Source organism: Pelophylax lessonae (assembly GCF_965119305.1).
Source record: "Pelophylax lessonae genome assembly, chromosome: 3".
Taxonomy (NCBI): domain Eukaryota; kingdom Metazoa; phylum Chordata; class Amphibia; order Anura; family Ranidae; genus Pelophylax; species Pelophylax lessonae.
In genome coordinates, this window is record NC_138770.1 from 494,248,887 (window position 1) to 494,276,396 (window position 27,510).

Consider the following 27,510-nt stretch of genomic DNA (forward strand, 5'->3'; position numbering starts at 1 on the left):
AAGTAGAATGCTGGCGCCCCCCTGCTGAGTGGCGCCCTAGGCGACTGCCTGGGTCGCCTTACAGGTGGCGCCGGCCCTGAGTTGACCATACCTGCAGAATGTGTATTGACATGGCTCTTGCAGAAGCTTACGGGTGACAATGCAGGAGAGCAATTTGAAGAAGGCTTTCACACCATAGCAGAAAGTGACTGAACGAGGGCCTTAATGGCAGGATCCCTGGGTATTTATGTTTTTTTGAAAGACAAAAATACTTTTGAAATTACTTTAAAGGCTAATACAACCTTTTAGAGCATGTTACACCCATATTTAGAGTGTAACATGGTGCCTCAGTGCAGACATAGATCTGGAGGAAAAGCCTTTAGAACCCTGTGCATTGCACTACAATCCACTGATAATGTTTGCAATGATTTGCAGCCTCAATTGCAAGAAAAATAATAAATGCATTTTTTTTTTTCTGCAAGTGTGGGTGCATTGATTATATTTTTGCAAAAGGTGGACTTAGCCTTTCAAATGTTATTATTATTGTAATGGATTTATATAAGGGATAGACCTTTATGTTTTTTTTCAGGGCCGATACCGATATTTTGGTCACAACGTATCTGTATCGGCCGATATGGGCCAATATTTTGTACATTTAAAGTTTTTAAAAATAAAGACAATTTTGACACAAATCTGGTACTGAACATGTTAATTTTTGTTTAATGCTTAACCACTTAAGCCCCGGAAGATTTTTACCCCCTTCCTGACCAGGGCCTATTTTGCGATTTAGCACTGCGTGACTTTAACGGACAATTGCGCGGTCGTGCGACGCTGTAACCAAACAAATTTGACGTCCTTTTTTTCCCACAAACAGGGCTTTCTTTTGGTGGTATTTGATCACCTGTGCGATTTTTTGATCATGCGCTATAAACAAAAAAAGAGCGTCAATTTTGCAAAAATAACAATATTTTTCACATTTTTTTATATGAAATTCCCCAAAAAAAAATGTAAAAATCAAAATGTTTTAATTTTTTTGGCCAATTTGTTTTATGCTACCTAGGTTTGTTAAAAAAAAAAAAAAAATCACAAAAAGCGTATTTTGATTGGTTTGCGCAAAAGTTATTGCGTTTACAAAGGGAAAGATTTTTGTCATTTTTGTTGTTTTTTTTTTTAACGAGTAATGGCGGCTATCTGCGATTTTTTTTGCGGCAAATTGCGGTGCACAGATCGGACCCTTGACTGACATTTTTGACACTTTTGGGGTTACCAGTGACATTACTACAGTAATTAGTGCTATATATATGCACTGTTACTGTAAAAATTACACTGGCAGGAGTTAACTATTTGAGAGGGAGGGGTTAAGTGTGTCCCTAGGGGCGTGTTTCTAACTGTGATTGGATGTGGCTACTGGTGTAAGAACAGAGATCAACGGTCCTACATAGCAGAACCGTGTGATCTCCATTCTTACACAGGGGAGAATGACAGGCGGCTGTGTTTACATTAGCCGCCTGCCTTTCTCCCGCTCTAACGGACAATCGCGAGTGCCCGGTGGACAACATCAGGTCCGCCGGGCACACGCGCGGGGGGGTCCTTGCGCGAGCGGGAGCGCGCCTCCGGCGGCGCGCTCGCTCCCTAGAGCCTCACAGGCTAGCGACGTAGACCTACGTCGCTTTGCCTGTGAGGGGCTGACTGCCGACGGTCGGCAAGTGGTTAAGGGCTGGCTTGCTGGCAACCTGTGGTGGGTGGCTGGCTTGCTGGTGCCCTGTGGTGGGGGGCTGGCTGTCTGGCACCCTGTGGTGGATGGCTGGCACCCTGTGGTGGATGGCTGGCTGGCACCCTGTGGTGGATGGCTAGCACAGGGCCTGTGGGCGGCTGGCTGGTACAGTGCCTGTGGCTGGCTGGTTGGTACAGTGCCTGTGGCTGGCTAGTACAGGGCCTGTGGTTGGCTGGCTGGCACAGCGCCTGTGGGTGGCTGGCTGGCTCACTGGTACAGTACCTGTGGCTGGCTGGCAGGTACAGGGGATGTGGGTGGCTGGTTGGCACTGGCTGCTGTGGGTGGGTGTATGGCTGTGATACACTCCCGTTAGACTAGTCCCAACTCCAGACGAGGCTGTCCAAGGCAAGTGAGGCAGCCTAAGAGGGCAGAATGACGTCACAAAAATATCGGCAATATCAGCCAGTTCTAGGGCCGATACCGATATATCGGGAAAAATGCATATCGGCCTTGCCGATAATTGGTCTATCCCTAATTTATACAGTGCAAACTCTTTGGGCAGTGCTTGTAAAAATGGATTTTTGTAAGATCTTACCGTAAAATCCTTTTCTCTTAAGCTCATTGACAGACGTAGTCTTCTTGATTCTCAAGAGCTGGGTTATGTTGTCTCCGCAGGAGTAGGACTAGGCAGAAAGACAAAACGTTCTGGCTCCACCTTAGGGGCAGTCCCTGAGGGTATATCCTCCCTCTCTCTGCTACAGGGAAGCAGTTCTGTTCTAAAGCAGTAACAGAGAATTTAACCCAACCCAACTCAATGATAGAGGGGCGGGTACTACGTCTGTCAATGAGCTTAAGAGAAAAGGATTTTACGGTAAGATCTTACAAAAATCCATTTTTCTCTATCGCTCATTGACAGACGTAGTCTTCTTGATTCTCAAGAGCTGGGACATCCAGAAGCAGTGCCACAAATGAGGGGTGGGATTGACAAAATCAAATCCAATCTAGAAGGCCCAACCGGTGCCAAACTAGAAGTTTTAAAGGCTCATTATAAACAAAGAATGAGACTAAAGAAAAATTTCCAACGGAAAAAAACCCTCGAGGTAGACCACTGGTCTCCTCAAATTGCGGCCTGCAAAACCTTGCGGCCAAACGAGGCATCAGATGATGCCATTACATCAACTTTATAATGTTTTGTAAAGGTATGCACCGACGACCAGGTAGCCGCCTTGCACACCTGGACCACTGACGCCTGATGGCGAAAGGCCCATGACGCACTAAGCGCCCGAGTGGAGTGCGCCTTAACAGGGAACGGGGGCTCCCGACCCTTAATAGAATAAGCCTGTACTACCGTCTGTCTGATCCATCTGGAAATGGTCGCGGCAGATGCAGGCAACCCCTTTTTGGGTCCATCCGGGATCACAAAAAGTGAATCCGTCTTGCGAAACGAGTCTGTCGTTTTCAAGTATACCCTGATCGCCCGGACCACATCCAAGGAGTGTAAAGCAAACTCCCGAGGATGACTGGGCTTAGGACACAGGGAAGGTAACACAATTTCTTCATTCAGATGAAATTCTGAAACCACTTTTGGTAGGAAGGATGGATTCGGACGAAGAACCACCTTATCTCTATGAACCACCAGATATGGTGAACGACAAGATAATGCGGCCAGTTCTGACACCCTGCGTGCAGAAGTAATAGCCACCAAGAAGGCCACCTTCTGGGACAACGTAGGTAGAGGAATCTCCCTAATATCTTCAAAGGGAGGTTTCTGAAGAACCGACAACACTAAATTAAGATCCCAGGGGGGTAACGGCGCGTGCACTGGCGGAGCCAGATGTCGCACCCCCTGGATGAAATTCCGCACCAAGGAATGAGTAGCCAAAGGCTTCTGAAAGAAGATAGCTAATGCTGAGACCTGACCCTTGATAGTACTCAAGGCCAGTTTCTGCTCAACCCCTTGTTGCAGAAAAGCTAATATTCGACTAATCGAATAAGACCGAGGACGGAACCCCAAAGGTTCACACCATGCAATGTAGGACTTCCATGTGCGATGATAAATCTTTCTGGAAGTCGCTTTCCTTGCTTCAACTAGAGTAGGAATAACTGAAGCTGACAATCCCTTGTCCTTCAGCACCTGGGTCTCAATAGCCAGGCCGTTAAAGCCAGCGATCGTAAAGCAGGATGGAAGATCGGTCCCTGAGACAGTAGGTCCTCCCTGAGAGGAAGTCTCCACGGGACGTCCGCCACCAGTCTGACCACGTCGGCGTACCAAGCTCGACGAGGCCAGTCCGGAGCTACCAGAATTACTGGAATTCCTTCCTCCTCTATCCTGCGAAGAAGTCTTGGCAGTAACGCGAGAGGAGGGAAGGCATACATTAGCTGGTATTGCCCCCACGGGGCGATCAGTGCGTCTGCGGTTTCTGCTAGAGGATCGCGGGAGCGAGCCACGAATCTCTGAACTTTCCTGTTGAATCGTGATGCCAACAGATCCACATCCGGGGTGCCCCACCGTAGGCACAACTGGTGGAAAACTTCTGGATGGAGGGACCATTCCCCCTGATCCAGAGTCTGACGGCTGAGATAATCTGCCTGCCAATTCTCCACCCCCGGAATGAACACCGCAGAGATTGCTGGAACAAATCGTTCCGCCCAGCGAAGAATGCAAGCCACTTCTTTGGCCGCTCGGACACTCTTGGTGCCCCCCTGGTGATTGACATAAGCCACGGCCGTGGCATTGTCCGACTGGATCCGAACCGGGCTGCCCTGGAGCTGCCCGGTCCAGTGAATCAGACAAAGTCTGATCGCTCTCAGTTCCAATACATTTATCGGTAACCTGGATTCTTCCGGGGACCAAAGTCCCTGGACAGATAACTGACCGAGAATTCCTCCCCATCCGGATAGACTGGCATCTGTGGTCACTATCGTCCAATATATTGGCAGAAATGACTTTCCCTGGCTGAGCATCGGAGACCGAAGCCACCAGACCAGAGACTCTCTGGTCTGTTTGCTCAATCGGATCTGATTGTCCAGGGATTCCGGATTCCGATTCCATCTGAGAAGAATCTCTTGCTGAAGAATTCGGGTATGGGACTGGGCAAATGGGACTGCTTCGAAGGAAGCCACCATCAACCCCAGAACCCTCATGCAAGTTCGAAGAGAAGACCAGCTGTTGGATAGTAACAACTGGACTGCTGATTGAATCTTTCGGAGTTTCCCTACCGGAAGAAAAACTCTTGTCCTGACTGTGTCTAGAATTAGACCCAGATATTCGAGCCTCTGGGTGGGAACCAGAAATGACTTTTGCTGGTTCACCAGCCACCCGAATTCCTGTAAAGAAATCATAGTAATTTCTATGTTTTGTAGCAAGGTCTGAGGAGACTCTGCATGAAGCAGAAGATCGTCTAGGTAACCAAGAATCGATATGCCTCTTTGGCGCAGAAGTGCCAACATTGGGGCCAACACCTTCGTGAAGACCCGCGGAGCCGTGGCGAGACGGAAAGGTAACGCCACAAACTGATAGTGGTTCTCTTCTACGGAAAAGCGTAGAAACCGCTGATGTCCTGCGAAAATGGGAATGTGAAGATATGCGTCCTTGATGTCTATGGACGCTAGGACATCCCCTGGATGCAGGAAGGCTGCTACTGTGCGAATGGACTCCATTCTGAATCTTCTTATGTTGACAAAAGAATTGAGTGCTCTTAAGTCTAGAATTGGACGCACTTTGCCCTCTTTCCTGGGTATTGTAAATAGGTTTGAATAAAACCCTTGAAACCGTTCTGTCCAAGGAACGTGGACTACCACTCCTTGTGTAGTAAATCTGTGACTGCTCTCCGCAGATCTTCTAAACGATCCGGGGATAGTCGGATATTGGAAGGGAAGAATCGCGCCGGTGGGAGAGATCGAAACTCGATCTTGTACCCTGACCTTATGACTTCGCAAACCCATTTGTCCGGGATTCTGGAAAGCCATGGATCCGGGAACCAGCGAAGACGTCCCCCCACCCCAGTTATGGGTGGGGGCGCACCTTCAGGCTTTGGACGGTTTATCTTCAGGTCTGGAGGGGGCGGGCTTTTGCTTGCCCGACCAACGACCCCTGACGCCTCCTGCAGGAGCTTTGGAGGACTTAGTTTTTTCACCCGCGGGACGAAAAAACCTCTTGTGAGCAGAAAAAGAAGGCCCTCGTCTTTGACGAGTTCCTTTACCTTTAAAATTTTGCGGTAAAAAGGTGCTCTTTCCACCCGTGAGATCCTTAATGATCTCATCTAAGTTGGCTCCAAATAGACGCTCTCCTAAAAAGGGGATATTAGCCAATGCTTTTTTGGAACCTTGGTCGGCTAACCAACCTTTTAGCCACAGTGTACGCCTGAGAACCACTGCTGAGACTGATGCTCGCGCCAATAATGGAGTGGCTTCTAACGCCGCATCACACACAAACTGTAACCCCTGTATCATTTGTTCCAACAAATCTGATACCGCCTGAGGGACCTCTTCTAAGTCCCGGCGTAACCACTTGGTCCATTCAGTTACAGCCTGCGAAACCAGACCAATAGCTATTATAGGTCTGAAAGCTGATCCAATCAAGGAAAACATGGTGCGAGACATAGCTTCTATCTTGCGATCCACTGGATCTTTAAAAGACGGAGCGTCTTCTAGAGGAATAACCGTGGCTTTATTCAATCTAGCAATTGGTGAATCCACCACAGGTGGTTCTGTCCATTTCTTAATGAGGGTTTCCTCAAACGGATAACGCCTGTCAATGCGTTTAGAAATAGTAAAAGTGCGTTTTGGCAGACGCCATTCTTCTTCGATTGGATTGCCAAAACATTTGGGCAATGGAAAAACCTTCGCCACTTAGATGCGTTTTTTAGTCCCAAAAGGGATTTCAGTTTCAGCTATTTCCGATGGAATACCCTGTAACCTTAAGGTTTCTTGAACAGATACAATGAGTGCGTTTACCAACGCTTCCTCTCGGGCTATGGCGGATGCCGAAACATCCTCCTCGCTGTCTGAAGAGACAGGACCCGAGACACCAATCCCAGATGAAGTACCTGCAACTGCAGAAATAGGCTCAGAGTCTGAATCCGAGGTTTCAGATAATAAGGGGTTAGGCGGGGGTCGCTTTCTTGCGCCCTGTCCCTGACAAGCCACTTCCACCCGGGACACAAAAGTTTCCATAATAGCTGACAATGATTCAATTGTCAGTGGGGTGCTGGAGGATCCTGCAGACCCCTCGAGGGGATCCGGAGGAGATACATGAGTGGCAGGGTCCATGTTAATTCAGGACACCTTTGCCAGCAAAACAAAAAAACTTTTTTTTTTTTTTTTGTGTGTCTCCCCCTAGCGCAATAGCGCCCCTCAGAGTACCTGCTTCTCGATCCCACAGAGAGAGAGAGGGACCCCCAAGGCTCACCAACCGATGCAGTGAAGTTTCCAACCAACTGCAGTCAGCGTCTGTCTTTTACAGACTGGAAGGAGCTGTTGCTTTTTCCCGGGTAGAAGGACGTGGCTCCGCCCCCTGTGTACGCCTTCCGGCGTTCCCAGCTCTCCACGAGGTAGCTGGGCTCACGAAACATGGCCGCCCCCATAGAAGAGACATAAGACTCCAAAAACATGGCGGCCGGCGTGACCTGAGGACATACATGCACTTGGTCTACAGCAAAATGGCGGCGGACCGCCGAAATCGTTTTCCCAGCACATCCACCTGCATCTCTGCTAAGAGGCGATATATGGATCTACAGGAGATACACTACAAATAAGGTAGGATTATACCTCCTATGTCTGCTGTAATGTTACAGTCTGCTGGGTAGAGTGTTAGCTCTCAAACCAAGTCCACTTCCCACAAACACATGCTGTATTACAAGGGGGACTTGTAAGTATCAGATATATACTGACCATATATGGAGGGGCCCATAATTCATACTGCCTCATAACGAGGAAAGAAAAAAAGGGAACGTTTACTCACCATACCGAACCGACAGGCACCCTCTCTTCACAATACCCTCTCCACCGGGGTGGGGGTTTGTGGACCACTCCGGACGCCTCGACTCTCTGGTTCCTGGCGTCCAAGCGAGACTTTTAACTCGCAAGGTCAGTCCCTCCACTGGGACTCCGTCGCGGCCGACCCAGCGCGGAGCTCTGGTCTGCACGCGCTCGTAGGCAGAAACCGGGGTGACCACTGGATCTCAACATCCAGCCCGTCGCCCGGCCCCGCATACTTACTTGAATGTGTCGCGGCCGACCAAGCGCAATGCCATGGTCTGCGCGCGCTCGTAGGCCGGCTGGGGTGACCACAAGTGTCGCCCAGTCCGGCATTTTTGCTTGAAGATCTCACAGGAAAAACACTGGAGAAAAACTACCTAAAAAATGTCTTTTTCTTAAAGAAAAAAGTCTTGCCAGGACCAAAAGATCCCAGCAAGGAACTTAGGTCCTTACTCCTGACTAGACAGAAAAAAACTGATTCCCTGTAGCAGAGAGAGGGAGGATATACCCTCAGGGACTGCCCCTAAGGTGGAGCCAGAACGTTTTGTCTTTCTGCCTAGTCCTACTCCTGCGGAGACAACATAACCCAGCTCTTGAGAATCAAGAAGACTACGTCTGTCAATGAGCGATAGAGAAAAGCTTGTAGGAGTTTGTAGTTATTGGGTTTCTGTTAATGGGGCATATTTGTTGAGCAGCTATTATATACAAATGAACAAATGCATCCAAAGAACATTTTCTTGCCAACATTTGGAACTTTTGGAAGAATTTAAAGCTTGACTGGAGGCAAACATACACAGATAAAATGCATAAGGGTGCAGTGTACCTTAGTAATAATTTGCATTTCTGTCCTTCCAGTTTTGAGATTTACACCCTGTCTGGCAGGGCAGAAAATCTTGTTTTTCTGTACTGTAGATTCACTTTCACTTACAGGTGCCCCTCCTAACTTCCACCCTGTGACTGGACAGGGAAAGGAGAAACAGCACATTAATAACCTCTTTGCTTTCTCCTTCTATCAACATGTCTCATTGCACTGCAGCATAAGTGATCAGTTGTGCTGCTTTTTCCTCCCCCCTTAAGCTCTGCTGTACAAATTGTATACTGCATTAGGCTGATACCAAGTCTGATTCATGTACTTGCACTGCTTTTATTTAGCATGATGCATTTATTGATTTATTCATGATTACAGAGCTGCATTAATTTCTGTCTGGAGTTTACAGTTAAAGTATAAAAAATTGCTTTTGTATTTTCTTCATTCCATCCATGGTTTAAAGCTGAAATCTGTCAATTACACAAAAAAAACCCTTGCAATAGGACCCCGTGCACAGCAAGAGTGAAATGCTCATTAATTCTAGCAGTAGAAGAATAAGTTGTAATATTTGCCTCATTAAAAGTTCTTGCAGGCTTCCTCCGAGATTGGTCACCCAATGTTTCTTCTCTTGGATACTCTGGCCAAAAATTGCATGCTAATGACAAGTATAATGCTGGACCAATAGCCCTGCATTGCACACTAGGACAGTAAGGGCCCACCATCCACCCAAGGCATCAGTGAAATAAGGTGTGCGCACAAAGCCTACCTAAGCAAAGGAAAAGATGAAGCATTATAGCTTTTTCCTCTACTCCTAGATTTCACAAGCATTTACCCTTTACAGTAGCCCAATGCAAGGATGTTTTTGTGTACAATTCTGTGAGTTTAGCTTTATACATTGCAGTTACAAATTCAAGTATGAAAATATGAATATCTAGCATCAAATTATATAAAGTGCCTTGTAAAATGAATGTTACTAAGAATAGTGACTAACATGGTATTCTATGAAGAAATAAGATAACAATCTGATCAACATTGCGAGGCTGTGTTCAGATGTGTACTGTGTAACATCATGCGTTTAAAGTAGACCTCAACAACAAGTATCCACCACATGTGAGATTCCAAATTCCTGATTGATGCTCCATCGTCAATGTAATTTCGCAGAAGGTGAAGCAGATGCGTACCTGCTTTTTTGAAAGCCCTTTATTCCACGGAAAACTGAAACCAAGTTGTTTGGTTGTACTCTTCACCACAGTGTAGCAGGATGTTTGGGAACTGGGGCTAGAATAAAAAATGAAAGGTAAGAATAGCTGTTTTGTTTGCTTGAACCTTTTTTTTTTATAAGCTGGCCTTAGGCTCCTTTCACACGGACCGCCTCCGTCGGCGGACTTCGTGCTGCTCAGCGGGGATCGATCCACCGATCCCTGCTGAGCAGGTGGATGACAGCTCTGTCTCCGCTCACTGTGCAGAGAGGGAGGTGTCAGATCCCCGCTGTTCTCTATGGGGGAATCAGATGAGAACAGACCGCCTGTCCGTTCTCATCTGATCCGATCCCCTGGACAGATGGAAAATAGGGTTTCCATCCGTCTGGATTTCATGGACAGGATCGGAATCGGATAGCAGCAGGTGTCAGCAGACATGTCTCCGCTGACATCCGCTGCCCCATAGGGATGCATGGAGGATCCGATCAGATCGGCCTAAAAATCTGACAGGCGGATCTGATCGGATCGTTCGTGTGAAAGGACCCTTAGGCCCCTTTCACACGAACGATCCGATCAGATCCGCCTGTCAGTTTTTTAGGCAGATCTGATCGGATCCTCCATGCATCCCTATGGGGCTGCGGATGTCAGTGGAGACATCTCCGCTGACACCTGCTGCTATACGATTCCGATCCTGTCCGTGAAATCCGGACGGATGGAAACCCTATTTTCCATCCGTCCAGTGGATCGGATGAGAATGGACAGACGATCCGTTCTCTTCTGATTCCCCCATAGAGAACAGCGGGGATCTGACACTTCCCTCTCCGCACAGCAGAGACGGAGCTGTCATCTGCCTGCTCAGCGGGGATCGGCGGATCAATCCCCTGCTGAGCAGCACGGAGTCCGCCGGTGGAGGCGGACCGTGTGAAAGGAGCCCTACAGTGAGAGAACTTTGTCCGATTCCTGATGAACCAGGTGATATTTACTCAGTGGGTTGCTTACTTTTGTCAAATGAACCTGCTGGAAATTTTTCAGAAGAACAGCAGCTAAATCCAATCAGGTGCAGCCACTGTTGGGTATGCAGCGGTCAGAATAGAATAACTCAGTATGGGTGCCATCTGCACTGTTTGGCGCTGTTCAATATCTTTTATTCAGCCCACAGGCTAACAGTTTATGGTCAACCTTGGTTATAGTTTTCTAGTCCTAGTTACCTTCGCATAAAGATATGTCCTCAAGTAAATGCAAGTCCTTATCCAGGCTTTTACTGTATAGTAGGAGTTCACCAGGGCACAGCTGCAGGCCTCAGAGGATGCAAACCAGTGTGGTGCAGCCCAGTTTAAGCTGCAACAGAAAGCGAGAGAGAAGGACAACCACAACATAGCCTTCCTCTTTAAGGGATAACTGTGGGTGCTGAAGGAGTTCTCAGCTGATAAAACAGGACCCCAGGGAAGCTGAGAGCACTCCTAGTTACAGTAGGGATGTATGGGCTAGCATTGCCTTCAGAAGCTGACCTCACACAATGAAGTAGAGGCCTTCCTCTACACTTTTGAGAGGATCGCAGACTGGAAACATTGTGCCAAGGAACAATAGGCAGGTATCCCAGCACCCTATCTCTCAGGAGGTGCTCAGGGAGAATACTTTAATACTTTGACTCAGGCCTATAGGTGGCTGTGGACTATGAAAGCCTGAAGACAGAAATCCCCCATCAGCTAGGTGTGATTACTGTGATATGGTTGCAGAGGATACATACTTGGTCCTACCACCTGCAAAAGTCATGCCCAGATGCATTAACTGGCCCATTTTGTAAAGAAAGAGATGGCTCCATCCAGAAATGTTGATTGGTCTCAGAAAGAGTGAACTGCAACAATAATGATCATGATAGTAACTTTAAGTTATGGAGATGTGTCAGATGGAATCTCCTCATGTATGGAGTCCACGGATAGCCGACAAAGTACTATCTCAATTCGAATGTACAATAGTAGCTAGAGGAAGATTAGAGAAGGATACGGTGAGGGGGGCAATCTTGTGGTCCCTGCAGTCTAAAGCCCCCAACAAAGTCGAAAGCTTCCCTATAAAATCATACACCTTGTCTGAAAACTCCTCTCTTGATAAACAAGAGCCTCTGAGGAGAACAGTGGCTGAGGACATCAGCCTGAGCTTTTAGTGTCAGTAGTCTTTGGAGAAACCTTCCCTAAACTGATAAAACGAAAAAACCCAAAGCTGATTAAAAGTGTCTGAAATAAACTGCACCCACACCTAATCCAATAGGAAAAATAAGCAGTGATACTGCTCACGAACCCACCTTCAGGTCCGGTTCACATTTATGCAATGCGGGAAGGCTGCGAATCCGCAGCCTGTTCCCGCATCGCACACGCACCCCCGGCAGTTCACACTGCCATATGCGATGCGCTGGGGGTGTCAATGTAATCTTAACGACACCCCCAGTTTGATCGCATATCACAGTGCGATCGTGCAGTTCACACAGGATCGGATCGCACAAGTGTGAACCGCTGTGCGATCCGATCCTGATGCGGCTGCCAAAAAGGGTCCCTGTGCGTGTTTGCTGCGGGTGCGGTGCGAATTTAGCCATACAGTTTGTATGGCTAAACTCGCACCGCACAGCCGATCGCATGTAATGTCGGAGCAGTGCGCTCCGACATTACATGCGAACCCCGCACACGCACAAGTGTGAACCGGGGCTCAGACTAGCGACCAAAGTAGTCAGCTGGCACATGCGGGAGTAATATTTTAGGGGCCATAGCCCTGCATCTCTGGGGTCCCAAAAGAGTTGTAGCCCTGACTTACTGCAGTAGTGGCTTTACAACCTCTTGCAGTCACCAACAGGTCGAAAAGGCACCCTAAAGAGACACTTTAAGACAAACACTCTTCAGGGACAGCCCCCCCCCCCCCGACATGTGGCCCTAGACATGTAAAGCACCCTACAACTAAATCAACATGTTGCACCATGTGCCTAAATGAGCACCTAAAGCACAGTTCAGTGCTCAGAGGGCAATATTACAGTCCAGTCCCACTTCTTCTTGGTGGAGTCTGCTTCAGCTGCCCAAAGCAAAGTCAAATGGGTAGCCGACCTGGAAGCTGCAAAAAATAAGCCATAGTGGTTCTGTAGCAAATGAAGAATCTTAATTGTAGAAAAAGAAAAATCTTAATAAAAGAACAAAAGAGAAGTAGGCAATGGTTTGCTTCTTTCACAGCAGAGAGAAAATGTCCATTCTCAATAGGACACTAGCAAAAGGCATGCTGAAAGTGTGAGGGGTTATACTGAGCTGTCTTTACAGTTTGTTTGCCAGTGTCTAATCTTCTAAAGGCAACAACATGAAAATGTCTACGAATACTTCTCCTATGCACTATAATATATGATTAGGAAAAACTAGGTAATGGGATGCATTTTAACAACACATTATATAGTGTGTGCAGAATGCATACCAGCGGATGATATGTGCACCTTAAAGTGCGCCCACCTATGTAAATGGACTCTAGAACAGTTGAAGTGCACAATAATACTAATTTGGCTACCAAACCATGGCAGTAAGACACAGAGACCAATAAATTAAATAAATTAAGGTAAAAAAAAAAACTTTTTGCCTTTAAAATCATTTTACATAACATAGGAGCAAATCTATCCTCCAGCTTACTTACCCTGTCATGCTTAACTTATGTTAGCTGTACTTTCATACACAATGTTTGTATAACATGTCTCAGAATGTTTAAATCAGATTTTTATTTTATCAGCCTTTCCCTTCCAGGATAATGACTAGCATATAAAGCCTTCAGGATATCAGATATGGTAGGGTTAACTTTAGCCGGTTATTATCCTCAGTATCTAACACAATGGACTATAAAGATATGGCAAAGAGTAAGCTTGACAAAAGGTCCCAGTGACAGGCACAAACCCTGGACGAAGTCGCCAGGAATACCAGAATTTGCAGTTTAGCTCCCAGCTCATGTAGTGCCATCTTGGACACACTCCCTTCATATTTTATAAATATTGTGAAGGGTATATCACAATAGTGTCAACCAAGAAGCATCTGGAATTGAAGTTTGGCAGAATTAGCATATTAGTATTGATATTATTATTTTAATATACATTGATATGCAATCCAAGCTATCAAAGTAAAAATTTTGGTGAAATATGCCTGATAAAAAGGAAAAAAAAAACAACAAACATTTACCTTATTTACAGCATCGGGCCATGCCTGAGTTTCAAGGCAAAATGCTGAATGTTTTGGATACACAGCACCTCCTTTGCCTTTCAGTGATCCATCCAAGAAATTAGCTGTGTAAAACTGGATACCAGGCTGAGTTGTCCGCACACTGAGCATTCTGCCGCTAGGCTTATGGTATACCCTGTAAAATATAGATCATATTACTTAAAACATTTGTTAAAAGATAAAGGTTAGTTGAAAGAGGATGAAAAACATCTACAAGGAAAATGGCATGAGAAAAAAAAAAAAAAAAAGAAAAGCTGTCCCACCTTGCACAAGTACGTTGTTTTTGAGACTCCTTCAAGCAAAAGTTATGGTCATATCCACTTTCTTGCAATTTGGCAATCTGGCTTCCAAGATTGACTGGTTTCCTCAAATCAAAGTTTGTTCCTTCAACTGGGTTTATGTCTCCTGTAAGAGTCGCCACATCAAACAATAAACTCTATGCCTTGTGACATACTGACAATTAAAAACTATTCCAATGTTTCCTAAACTATTAGGGGATGTTGTTTCTGTTTGGGGAATGTGTTTTCTGTCAGTTGTGTACCGTTCCTGGCAGCTTGCATTATTATTATTAAAAATGTTCCATACAATTTGTTTTCAGCAAGTCTTGTGACCCAAGACAAGTAGTGCACCTAAACAGTAGCAGCAGCACAGCCTAGTAAAGAACCATATTGCAAAAAAGTACACTAATGTGGTAGGGAAAGAAAGTCCTAAAGTCGCACGTAACAGCAAAACCCTGTAAGGGGGATATATGACAGCCTCAGCCCGGGCTCCAACCGGGCCACGTCCCCAATGCATTTCACTCCACCCCAAGCTTAATCATGGGGATCTCCATAATTAAGCTCTGGGGAAGTAAAGTTCATTGGGCCATGGCCCAGTTGGAGCCCGGGCTTAGGCAGTCATACACCTCCTCGCAGGGTTTTGCTGTGATGTACAACTTCTAGGTCTTTCGTTCCCTACTGGATGTTTTGACCTGTGATGAGCTCTAGTTTCGTTGGCACTCCTAGCGGTTTGTTATGCAAGAGGACCTGTTGGAGCCTTGAGCGGCACCTGTCATTTTTGTTGTTGCACTAATGTGGTATCATTTTAAATCAACAGACTTTGATGATTACAACACCACTTTGGGAAAAATGCAAAGGAAGTAAAATACATATATACAAATTTGAAATCAGATTAAAACCCAATCTGTCCTGAAAAAAAAATATAAATTTATAATTTATTAGGCTATACTACAAACATATAGATATAAAGATATAATGTGTGTACCAGAGACTTCACCAAAAAGAAGAAATGCTCTGGGACTCCAGGGGATTAAGGCCAGGTTCACATATGTGCAGCCGCTTTTTCCGGCCTGGGGTCTGGTGCGTTTTTGTTCACCAGTTCAGGTGCGATTCAGGTCCGAATTTTTTGCCTGAATTCCCACCTGAACTGGATGCAAAAAGGCACAGCACCCTTTTGAAACCCGCACCGCGGCTGCCCTGGACATGTGTGAACCAGCTCCATTGAGAGCCAGGCACACTCGCATGTCATGCGAATTGGATGCAGTGAAAACAGCATCCAATTCGCACATTTGTGAACCTGGCCTTGGGGAGAAAAATGCTCGGGAACTCAAGTGGTTAACAGACCAAAGATGGCAAATTAAAAACATTCATTGCTAGGGCTTACAGATACAATTAGCAAGACTTTTTCTGCTCATAAATGTGAAAAATGCCTGATAAAACGAAACAATATTATATATATATATATATATATATATATATATATATATATATATTTACAAAAAACATTTTTTTTTTTTTACCTTTTACACGTAGAAGTATTACAAATCTTGAAACTAGGGGTCAGAATCCCTTTTATTCTCAGTTTTTTAAAAGGGTTTTTTAAATAGTTTTAAACGTTTTTAAATGCTTTTGTAAGTGTGTTAGCTCATTATGATTATTTAATGTATTCTTGACTGCCAGCAAGGTTGCTTTTTAGCCCTCCCATATCGTTCCTCATGTGATAAAACCCTTCCTGTTATGGCCCTTTTAAGTAGAGGGGCAAAGGAGAGGTTACTGCTGATAAAATGAGGTTAGGTATTAGGATGGGCATGACCTGAGGAAGGAGGCCACGCCTCCGAAACGCATCATCATAGCAACGAATTAGGCGTGTATTATCGATATCCAAACACCTTTATCACCCAAGCCCTCGCTCCAATGGGAATAACAGGCATGCTGCTCTCCTCAGGTGGGGAACTCCAATCAGAAGTGCATACAAAAGAGAGAAAAGGAGGCGCAAATACCTGGTGCATTACCCTTGGACACCTTAAAACTTTTATTAAAAGAACAAGGCAAACTAAAGGCGCTATCATAGTTACTGTACATTTAGTAGAAAACTACAGTAGTTTTTAGTCAGTTTTGTTTTCATTTTTAAGTTTATAAATTGATCTTATATGTAACTTTTTTGTATTGTACTGTATAACGTATTTTATTTTAGAAATAAACCTCTAATAAACTACTTTGTTTTCTGAGCATACTGAGCTCTCAAACTGACAAAGGGTTTGTTTAAACTTGCTGTACCCTCTGAAGAGTTATCCACAGTGGATTTAGAGGACATTTGACAGGCAGTGAGGTGTTATGTCACCTCACTTCCTGTTTTAACCCCTAAAAATCTGTGCAGCCATGTGCAGTTCATGTGAATGGGTCGTATTTGGTGGGGGGGTACTGCCTGCCGACCAAACCACGAATGCAAACAAGGCCCAACCCGAAATTCTTGTTGGAGACTGGTTTGATATTTCACTTTAAAGGATCAAACAAGCTGTTGAAGCTAATGATACACCATTTAGCTAAAATGCTGATGCATCCCCTCAATTCACTCCCGTTTAGCTGCATGTGGTCAATATGAAATATTTATATTTCATATTTCATATTTTCTGCTATTTTTTCAGTGTAGCCAAATGGCTTCCGATAACCTGTAGGCATGAACCATTATGCTTGTTATCTGTTTCTACTAACCACTGTTCGAAAGTGAAAAAAATTTTTGTTATCTATGGAGACAAATAATTGAGCTGTAATGCAATATAGGATTAGCTACTTGTCCAGGTAGCAATTTTTATTATTGTGTGCATCAGCTTGGGACCAAACTTCTTTATGCCAGTTTAAACTATTCAAGCTCTGTAGATGAGTGTAGGCTAATGAACAATGACATCAACACATCAAGCAATCCACCAGACTGCAGCATAAACTGAACTAAGGTTCATACATGGTAATGATAACATAAAGACTTTAAAGATATTGACCCTTATCTTGTGCTGTCAAGAGGTTTATAATGAAGTTAATTCAATGGGTAAACTTGTTAATTTGACTATAATCATCATGGACCTACATTTCTACAAATTTGGTAATGTTTTATACACCAGGAAAAATATAATCATGACTTAACACAGGATGCTGCTCTGCTATAACAGCGGTAGAAGTTTTGCAGTTAGTTGGTACCAAATAACAGGTGTGTTTTCCTTCCGTTTACCAAACTGCTTTATTCAGGTGTGTGCAGATGATACCATCAGTTATTTTGCATCTTGCTTTCATGTGTTCTCAACTTATAACCTAAATTTAGGTCACATGATTTAATCAGCTTCCCTTTGGTTTGTGACCTTATTTAGAGCATATCCTTTAGCTTAAACAATATTGTACTCACACATATATATAGTACAATCGTTTGTGTATGTGTATATAAATATATGATGAAAATATCCATCTCCTATTAGCTGGTCATTCGTAGTCACAAGTTCATTTAGCTGGTCATACAACAATAAACGTGTATATAAATATATATTTTCAAATAAGAGTACTGACCTCTAATTCATCATTTAGCCTCACTGGGGACATGGAATTAAGTGTAAAACTCCAGAAGGTCTGTCGCCTACATAACCGTGAGAACCTCTCCCTGACATGTGTGTGGCCTCAATGCCAAACACCTTCAGACCTTCCGTACTGCCTCCATGTGTCTCACTGAAATGCAGAGGAACACTATGTTTGTCCTTTTTCTGTTCTATGTGCGACTGGTGAGTATCTTAGTGACTGGTTAGTATATTAGCGACTGGTGAGTACCCCAGGTTTTGTACCAGGGGAGTTAGAGGTAGTGTAGGTAAGGAAGAGCAGGTCGTTAACATTATCCCCATAGAGTAGTGGGTAATAATGTCCGACAGGATTGGGGATGCCACTCAGTGCACTTCTTGCGCCATGTATGAGTTTCTTGATGAACCAATCGAGGACGAATACTGCTGTGCAAGATGTGAGTGACTTGTTGCTCTAGAAGCCCACATTGTGGATCTAGAGAACACAGTGGTAAGACTGCGTGGCATCTACAACCTGGAAAGGAGCTTGGACATTACCCATCAGGCGCTGGCAGGGGCCAGCTAAGAGGAAGGAGGAATAGAGGAGACGCAAGCAGCAGAGGTACGCAGCTGGGTGACTGTTAGGAATGTTAGTGGGAGGAGTGTCAGGGAGGCCAGTCCTGAGTTGGTACACCCTAACATATTTGCCGAGTTGCAGGTTGAGGGGGATATCAGCTCAGGGGTGGCAGTGCTGGAGCATGCGCCCTCCCTCAGCTGCCAGGGGAGGGACGGCTCCAGGAAGAAGGGGGGCCATAACTCAGGAAAGGTTAGAAAGGTTGTGGTAGTTGGGGACTCAGTTATCAAGAGGACAGAGAGGGCAATCTGTAAAAAAGATCTCGTGAACCGAAAAGTTTGTTGTTTACCGGGCGCCCGCGTTCGGCACATTGCAAATCTGGCAGACAGATTATTTTGCGGGGCTGGGGATGACCCAGCGGTCATGGTGCATGTGGGCACTAATGACAAAGTTAAAGGTAGGTGGAGGATCCTAAAGAACGATTTCAGGGACTTAGGTAATAGATTGAGGAAAAGGACCTCCAAGGTGGTTTTCTCTGAAATACTGCCTGTACCTCGAGCCACACAGGAGAGGTAGAAGGAGATTAGGGAACTTAACAAGTGGCTGAGGAACTGGTGTAGGAAGGAGGGGTTTGGATTCCTGGAGAACTGGGCTGACTTCTCAGTCGGCTACCGGCTCTTTAGTAAGGATGGGCTGCACCTTAATGGGGAAGGTACAGCTCTTTTGGGGATAAAGATGGCCACCAAGTTGGAGGGGCTTTTAAACTAGGAGACGGGGGGAGGGCTCAGAGGTAGAGGCAGTTAGGAGGGAGCAAAGGACTGAAGGCAGCTGTAGGGTCAGCAGCAACAGTAGGTCCACAACGTCAATTGGCAGGTCTGTGCGGGAGAACCTCAGACCAAACAGGAATAAACATAACCACCAATCACGTTTAACTTCCGTAAAACTAAGAGGGGTATATGCTAATGCCAGGAGCCTAGCTAATAAAATGGATGAGTTGGAAATGTTAGTACATGAGGAGGACATAGACCTTGTGGGAATAGCGGAGACATGACTGGCTGGCCAATATCCAAGGGTATTCGGTGTACCGGAAGGACAGGGTAGGAAAAAGAGGTCGAGGGGTATGTCTCTACGTCAAGAACAATGTAAAGGTGATTGAGAGGAGTGACATTACGGAAGGGATGATTATGGAGTTAGAATCCGTATGGGTAGAACTCCATAGGGAAGGAGAAAAGGGAAAAGTAATTGTGGGGATTTGCTATAGGCCACCTAAACAAGGGGAGGAGGTAGAGCTGGAATTTTTAGCACTTTTGGGTAAAGTGGCAAAGCTAGGATCAGTCATAATATTGGGGGACTTAAATTATCCCGACATTGACTGGGGAGAGGGGACTACACACTCACATAAAGGGCCGTCTATTCACGGAAACCTTACTGGATAATTACATGTCACAGCTGGTGGATTCTCCTACTAGAGAAAACGCAATCCTGGATCTATTGATCACTAATGACCCAGACCTAATCTCGGAGGTAGGAGTCCAGGACAACCTGGGCTCTAGCGATCACAGGATGATCACATTTAACGTAAATAACAATATAGCAAGGCAAGTGGGGAACATAAGAACCCTTAACTTCAGAAGGGCAGACTTTCCAAAATTGTACTCATTGATGGGAAGGGTAAACTGGGACCAAACCCTGGGATCGCTGACCACAGAGGAAAAATGGGAATGCTTTAGGAACATATTAAGCAAAGGCATCTTGCAGTGTATTCCTATGGGAAATAAATTTAGAAGAGACAAAGCCAAACCTGGCTGGCTAAACTGTAGCGTTAAAAAACTTATTAGGGGAAAAAAATTGGCCTTCAGGAAATATAAATCAGAAGGCACAGTATTGGCTTTCGACCAATACAAGGAGGCAAATAAGAAGTGTAAACACAAATTCAAGATGGCTAAAATAGACTTTGAGAGACAAATAGCGAAGGATAGTAAAAAAAACCCAAAGAAATTCTTTAAGTATATCAACAGCAAAAAAACTAGGGCAGAGCATATTGCACACATAATTAACGATCATGGGAGGTTGGTTACGGAGGACACTGAAAAAGCAACCGTGCTGAATGCTTTTTTCTCGTCAGTATTTACACAGGAAACGGAGGGGTACACTGACCATGACGGTATGGTTAGTAGTAATACACAGGACTTGCCACTGTGGCTAACAGAGGGTGAAATCAGGGAAAGGCTGGACAAACTTAACACAAACAAATCACCAGGCCCGGATGGCGTACATCCGAGAGTACTCAAGGAACTCAGTAAGGTTATATCCAGACCACTGTTCCTGATCTTTGCGGACAGTATTAGGACAGGAGATGTACCAGGGGAGTGGAGGAAAGCAAACGTGATTCCGATATTCAAAAAGGGTCAGAGGCATATACCGGGAAATTATAGGCCGGTCAGTCTGACATCAGTAGTATGTAAACTTCTGGAGGGGATGATAAGGGACTATATCGTAGTAACCAGCTTGGGTTTACAAATGGGCGTTCTTGTCAAACCAATCTCTTAACATTCTACGAGGAGGTGAGCTGTGAGCTGGATAGGGGCAAACCAGTGGATGTGGTGTACCTAGATTTCGCTAAGGCGTTTGATACAGTTCCCCACAAGCGCTTAATTTATAAAATAAGGTCTGCAGGTATCGACAGCAGGGTTTGCTCTTGGATACGGAACTGGTTAAAAGGGCGTATCCAAAGGGTGGTAATAAACAGCGCATACTTAGACTGGTCTGAGGTAGTAAGCGGGGTCCCCCAAGGCTCAGTCCTAGGACCAACCTTGTTCAATTTATTCATAAACAGCATTGAGGACGGGATCAGTAGTTCGATATCAGTTTTTGCTGATGACACAAAATTAGGCAGGGCAATAACTGCACAGCAAGAAGCAGATATCCTACAGAATGACCTGGACAAAATAACGGAGTGGGCAACGACTTGGCAAATGAGGTTTAACGTGGAGAAGTGTAAGGTTTTGCACTTGGGGACTAGAAACATAAAAGCACAATACACGAGGGGAACTCTTGGGGGAATCAAAAATGGAGAAGGATCTGGGAGTCTTGGTTGATGATAGACTAGGCAACAGCTTGCAATGTCATGCGGCGGCTACCAAGGCTAGCAGAATATTAGCATGCATAAAGAAAGGGATGTTTTCCAGAGATAAGACTATAATCCTTCCACTTTATAAAACTCTGGTCCGACCGCATCTGGAGTATTCTGTCCAGTTCTGGTCGCCAGTTCTGGTGTGTTGGAGCTGGAGAGAGTACAGAGAAGGGCAACTAAACTAATTAGGGGATTGGAGAACCTTGATTATGAAGAGCGTCTCCAATCGCTTGATTTATTCTCCCTGGAGAAGAGACGCCTGAGGGGGGACATGATAGCAATTTTTAAATATCTCAATGGGGATCTCAGCTTAGAAAAAAAGCTGTTCAGTCGAAGGGATTGCATGAGGACTCGGGGGCACACAATGCGATTAGAGGAGAAGCGTTTTAACCTCAGGCAACGTGGGGGGTTCTTTACTGTTAGGGCTACAAGATTGTGGAATTCTCTACCACAAGAACTGGTTTCTGCGGGTAGTATGGTGGCTTTCAAAAGACTATTAGACGTACATCTCAAGGATCAGAACATTCAGGGGTATGTGAAATGATTACAGCCACACACACCTACACAGGTTGAACTGGATGGACTATTGTCTTTATTCAACCTCACCTACTATGTAACTATATGTAACTATGTAGCAATGATGTTCACTGAACCTGGGGCGCATGGCCCGAACTGTCCTCCCCACATAGAGCAAACCACATGCACACTTCAAACCGTAAACTGCGAATTGAGTACTACAACAGATGAACTGCTGGATTTTAAAAGATCGTCCATCCTTCAAGAAAAACATCTGTTTCCCATGATCCATAAACAAACAGGCCTTACACCTACTGAGTTTGCATTTGTAAGATCCTGACATGTTCAGGAACATGGGAATGTCTTTAACCTGTCGTTGTTTAACCTTCACTCTACTTCGTGCAACCATGCTCTTCACATTGTTGGCTCGTCTAAAGACAACCTTAGGCCTCTTTGGGAGTACTCGGCTAAGGGCAGAATCCTGTTCCAAAATAGACCAATATTTCTGGATGGCCTTCTTAATGGCCCTGTGTTGGTCATTGAAACCAGTGATAAACATTATATCACGAGGGCCCCTGACCAACACTTTGGACCTGGTGTTCTAACAGCATCCCTATACCTATCCCTGGCCCTCTGGATATGCTCTCTTTTATACTCTTTTTTCATACATTTTTTCATTAGGACTTCTGCCTGGGACAGGTACTCCCTAATGTCTGTGCAATTCCTACGCAACCAAAATAACTGGCTATAGTTGATATTGTCCTTCCACTTGGGAAGATGACAGTTCTTTTGATGTAGGTAGGAATTGCCCGCCGTCTCCTTAAAATGTGTTCTGGAAACTATCTTGCCATCCTGATTCCAGGATAGCTCCAGATCCAGATAACCAAAGAGTGCGTATCTGTGTGAACTTAATACCAAATGGATTGGTATTACAGTAGGATACAAAACTACCCACCGTATCTAGAGAACCATCCTAGATGATGAGCACATCATCAATGTATCGCCCATAATAGACAAAATGTTGAGCAACTGGGTTCTGGGTCCAGATGTTGTATTTCTCCCAAAAACCCATAAACAAATTGGCATAGCTGGGTGCAAAATGTGCACCCATAGCTGTGCCAGATATCTGTCTGTAGAACGAGCCCTCAAATTTTAAATAATTCCTCTCTAAAGCGAATTTTGTGCATTGACAATGAATTCAGATTGAAGAGGGTGCATATACTCTGCTTCTGACAGAAATGTTCCACAGCGCTCAATCCATCTTCATGAGGAATGGATGCGTATAGTGAGCATACATCCAAAGATAACCACAAGTACCCAGATTCCCACCTATATTTCTGTAGAATGTCTAGTACCTGGGAAGAATCCCTAATGTAAGCCGGCAAGGAAGTCACCAGCAGTTGCAGATGAAGATCCACATATTGAGACAACCTGCTGGTGATGCCATCCATGGCAGCTACAATGGGTCTCCCTGGTGGGCAATCGGGGTCCTTGTGGATATTGAGTATATGGTAGAAGTACAGAGTCTTGAAGTAATTATTGATAAAAATGTTTTTATTATCAATCAATACAACATCTGGACCCAGAACCCATTTGCTCAACATCTCTATTTGTCTACATCTCATGTCTATTATGGACGATACATTGATGATGTGCTCATCATCTGGGTTGGTTCCCTAGATACGATACAGTAGTTTTGTATCCTACTGTAATACCAATCCATTTGGTATTAAGTTCACATATGTTGTAGATAAGCATTCTTTGGTTTTTCTGGATATAGAGCTATCCTGGAAACAGGATGGCAGGATAGTTTACAGAACACATTTTAAGGAGACGACCGGCAATTCCTACCTGCATCAAAAGAGCGGTCATCTTCCCAAGTGGAAGGACAATATCCCCTATAGCCAGTTCTTTCGGTTGGGTAGGAATTGCACAGACACTATGGAGTACCTGTAGAAGTCCTAATGAAAAAACTTATGGAAAAAGGGTATCAAAGAGAGCATATCCAGAGGGCCAGGGATCAGTATAGCGGTGGCTGTGACAACACCAAATCCAATGTGTTCAGGGTCAGGGGCCCTCGTGATAGAATGTTTATCACTGGTTTCAATGACCAACACTGGACCATTAAGAAAGCCATCCAGAAACATTGGCCTATTTTGGAACAGGATTCTGCCCTTAGCCGAGTACTCCCAAAGAGGCCTAAGGTCGTCATTAGACGAACCAATAATGTGAAGAGCATGGTTGCACCCAGTAGAGTGAAGGTTAAACAACGACAGATTAAAGAAATTCCCATTATCCTGAACATGTCAGGATCTTACAAATGAAAACTCAGTAGGCGTAAGGCCTGTTTGTTTATGGATCATGGGAAACAGATGTTTTTCTTAAGGATGGATGGTCTTTTTTAAAATCCAGCAGTTCATCTGTTGAAGTACTCAATTCGTAGTTTACGGTTTGCAGTGTCAATGTGGTTTGCTCTACGTGGGAAGGACAGTTCGGGCCATGCGTACCAGGTTCGGTGAACATTGTCGCTACATAGAACAGAAAAAGGGCAAACAGTGTTCCTCTGTATTTCAGTAAGACACATGGAGGTAGTACGGAAGGTCTGGAGGTGTTTGGCATTGAGGCCATACCCATGTCTCTCTCCCTGAAGGGGAGAGGTTCTCACGGTTATGTAGGCGAGGGACCCTCCGGATTTTTACACTTAATTCCATTTCCCAAGTGGGGCTAAATGAAGAGTAAGAGGTTAGTACCCTTTTTTGAAATTTACTGTGGTTCTATACACAGTATATAGAATTTAAAAAAATGTTTTATTTTTATTTTTTTATTTTTACCTTCACACGTAGAAGTATTACAAATCTTGAAACTAGGGGTCAGAATCCCTTTTATTCTCAGTTTTTTAAAAGGGTTTTAAAAAAGGGTTTTTTTAAATAGTTTTTAAATGCTTTTGAATGTGTTAACTCAATTCTAAATTTTTGTATTCTTGACTGCCAGCAAGGTTGCTTTTTACCCTCCCCATACCGTTCCTCTTGTGATAAAACCCTTCCTGGTATGGCCCTTTTAAGTAGAGGGGCGAAAGAGGGGTTACTGCTGATACAATGAGGTTGGGTATTAGGGTGTGAGTGATCTGAGGAAGGAGGCCATACCTCCGAAATGCATCGTCATAGCAACGAAATGGGCATGTATTATCGTTCCATCCTTCTCTCCCCTACCACCTACAGTCTTCCGGCAGGACCGTGGCGCCCATGCGCAGTGGTGACCGTGTCAATTGGTGCGAGCGCACGCGCACTAGGCTAAGAATGCCGGAGCCTCGGCTAGGAGGACTTGGATCCCACCATTGGGTACACTAGGAGCAGCGATCGAGCTCCGTACTACTTGAAGGGGCCATCCAGGGGAGGAGAGGGGAACCGGTCACTGTACATGCCCTGTACCATCTAGAAACATGTGAGTGCATCAATTATACGTTTTCTCTATTGTCGTCATTAAAACTTTATTATGAGAGGGCGGGTGTGTGCTTGGGTCTCCTTTTGACTTTCTGTATATTGGTGACTATCCTTGCCTACTTTTCTTCTCTACAGCATATTTACTAGAGAAAATGGTAAAATATTACCTGTGGGTATCATTGTCTCATCTACAGGAAGGTAGTGCTCCGCATCAATGGAAATTTCATGGTCATATATATTTTCTGAACCCTTAAAAATGCAGCAGGTAAGGATTAAAAGGTAGCAGTGAAGTTACACACGCAAATATGTGAAATAAGTTATACTGTAGGTTAGTCATTTTCTCATTATTTCAGCTATCAAATTTTAATAAACCCATATATATCATACAAAGAGAAGAAAATATACAATATTTACCTAAATAATATGGGTGTAAATTCTGTATACATTGTCTTACACACAGTTATCTTTAACAGTATATACTGTATCTTATAACCATAGTTCTAGTAAAATTATAATGGTTTTGTATTGCAGGTGTAGGGACCATGGTCTATGTGCAGTAAGAGATATAGCTTTAATTTATATAGTTTTGGTATTAAAATAATTTAACCACTTTAAAACCCCTATTGGAGTAAAAAAAAATAGACAGGAGGTCCTGCAGGAGTCCAAGCAGGTGACATCACTTGTACCGCATATATACATTATTACCATGAAAAATAAACATGGGACCAATAGTGCTCTCTGTATAAAAGTTCACTACTACTATAAAAGGTCAGTAACCTACTGAGGAAGCCTGATTACATGCGTATAGGGGCAGAGCTACATCCATGACGTCACACCATGGCCACCTTTGGGTCATACGAGTCAATGGCGAGAGGTGAATGTTGCCATGTGAAGTACTAAAAGCAATGAGTGTTTCATAGCACTTTGTGTGCATTTTTATGTGAGGTATTTTCATTTATTAGCTTCATTAACCACTTAAGCCCCGGAAGATTTTACCCCCTTCCTGACCAGGGGGTTTTTTGCCATTTTTTACTGCGTGACTTTAACGGACAATTGCGCGGTCGTTCGACGCTGTACCTAAATGAATTTGACGTCCTTTTTTTCCCACAGAGCTTTCTTTTGGTGGTATTTGATCACCTGTGCGTAAATTTTGCAAAAATAACAATATTTTTCACATTTTTTTATATGAAATTCTACCCCCCAAAAAATGTAAAAATCAAAATTTTACATTTTTGGCCAATTTGTTTTCTGCTACATATGTTTGGTAAAAAAAAAATTGCAAAAAGCGTATTTTGATTGGTTTGCGCAAAAGTTATTGCTTTTACTAAGGGAAAGATTTCGGTCATTTTTGGTGTTTTTTTTTTAATGCGTAATGGCGGCGATCTGCGATTTTTTTTTGACTGACATTTTTGACACTTTTGGGGTTACCAGTGACATTACTGCAGTAATCAGTGCTATACATATGCACTGTTACTGCAAAATGACACTGGCAGGGAAGGGGTTAACTTTATTGGGGAGGGAGGGGTTAAGTGTGTCCTAGGGGCGTGCTTTTTACTGTGATTGGCTGTGGCTACTAGTGTAGGAACAGTGATCAACGGTCCTACATAGTAGAACCGTATGATCACTGTTTCTACACAGGGGAGAATGACAGGCGGCTTGTTTACATCAGCCGCCTGACTTTCTCCCTCTGCACCGACGATCGGCGAGTGACCGGCGGACATCGGGTCCGCCGGTCACACGCACTGACTTCCCTGTGAACGAGCCGCTGCGGGCGCGCGCCTCCGCGGGCGTGCGCTTGCCCGCTATTGGCTCACAAGGAAGTGACAGGCAAGTGAAGTAGATCTACATCACTTTGCCTGGCCGGGGCTGACCGCCGCAGTAAATAGTCGTGCAGCGGTCGGCAACCGGTTAAACTTTTAAATGGAGATTGCTATTGGTCTCATATTTATCTTGCATGGTAATAATGTATATATATGCTGTACAAGCGGTAGATGTGTGAAGTTGGTCCAGGAACAACTCGAAGCATAGTCCAGGAGGGGCAAAAAGAGCATTTGACCTTGAATAATCATTGTTCTAAAGGCAGAAGGCTTTTCATCTTAATGCATTCTATGCATTAAGATAAAAAACCTAC

The 27,510-nt window shown here is 44.6% G+C and overlaps 1 protein-coding gene across 1 annotated transcript in view; it reads right to left on the minus strand.

The window, feature by feature from the left end:
- Positions 1 to 9,637: 9,637 nt before the first annotated feature.
- The window catches only part of GALM (galactose mutarotase), a gene marked incomplete at its 5' end in the record, with an annotated part of 108,503 nt that continues 90,630 nt past the window's right edge, over positions 9,638 to 27,510 (minus strand). The window contains 4 exons of the mRNA XM_082250190.1: positions 9,638 to 9,758; positions 13,867 to 14,041; positions 14,169 to 14,310; positions 25,547 to 25,628. Coding sequence (XP_082106316.1) covers positions 9,681 to 9,758; positions 13,867 to 14,041; positions 14,169 to 14,310; positions 25,547 to 25,628 — 477 coding nt within the window. The 3' untranslated portion in view covers positions 9,638 to 9,680. The remainder of the gene's footprint in view (positions 9,759 to 13,866; positions 14,042 to 14,168; positions 14,311 to 25,546; positions 25,629 to 27,510) is intronic.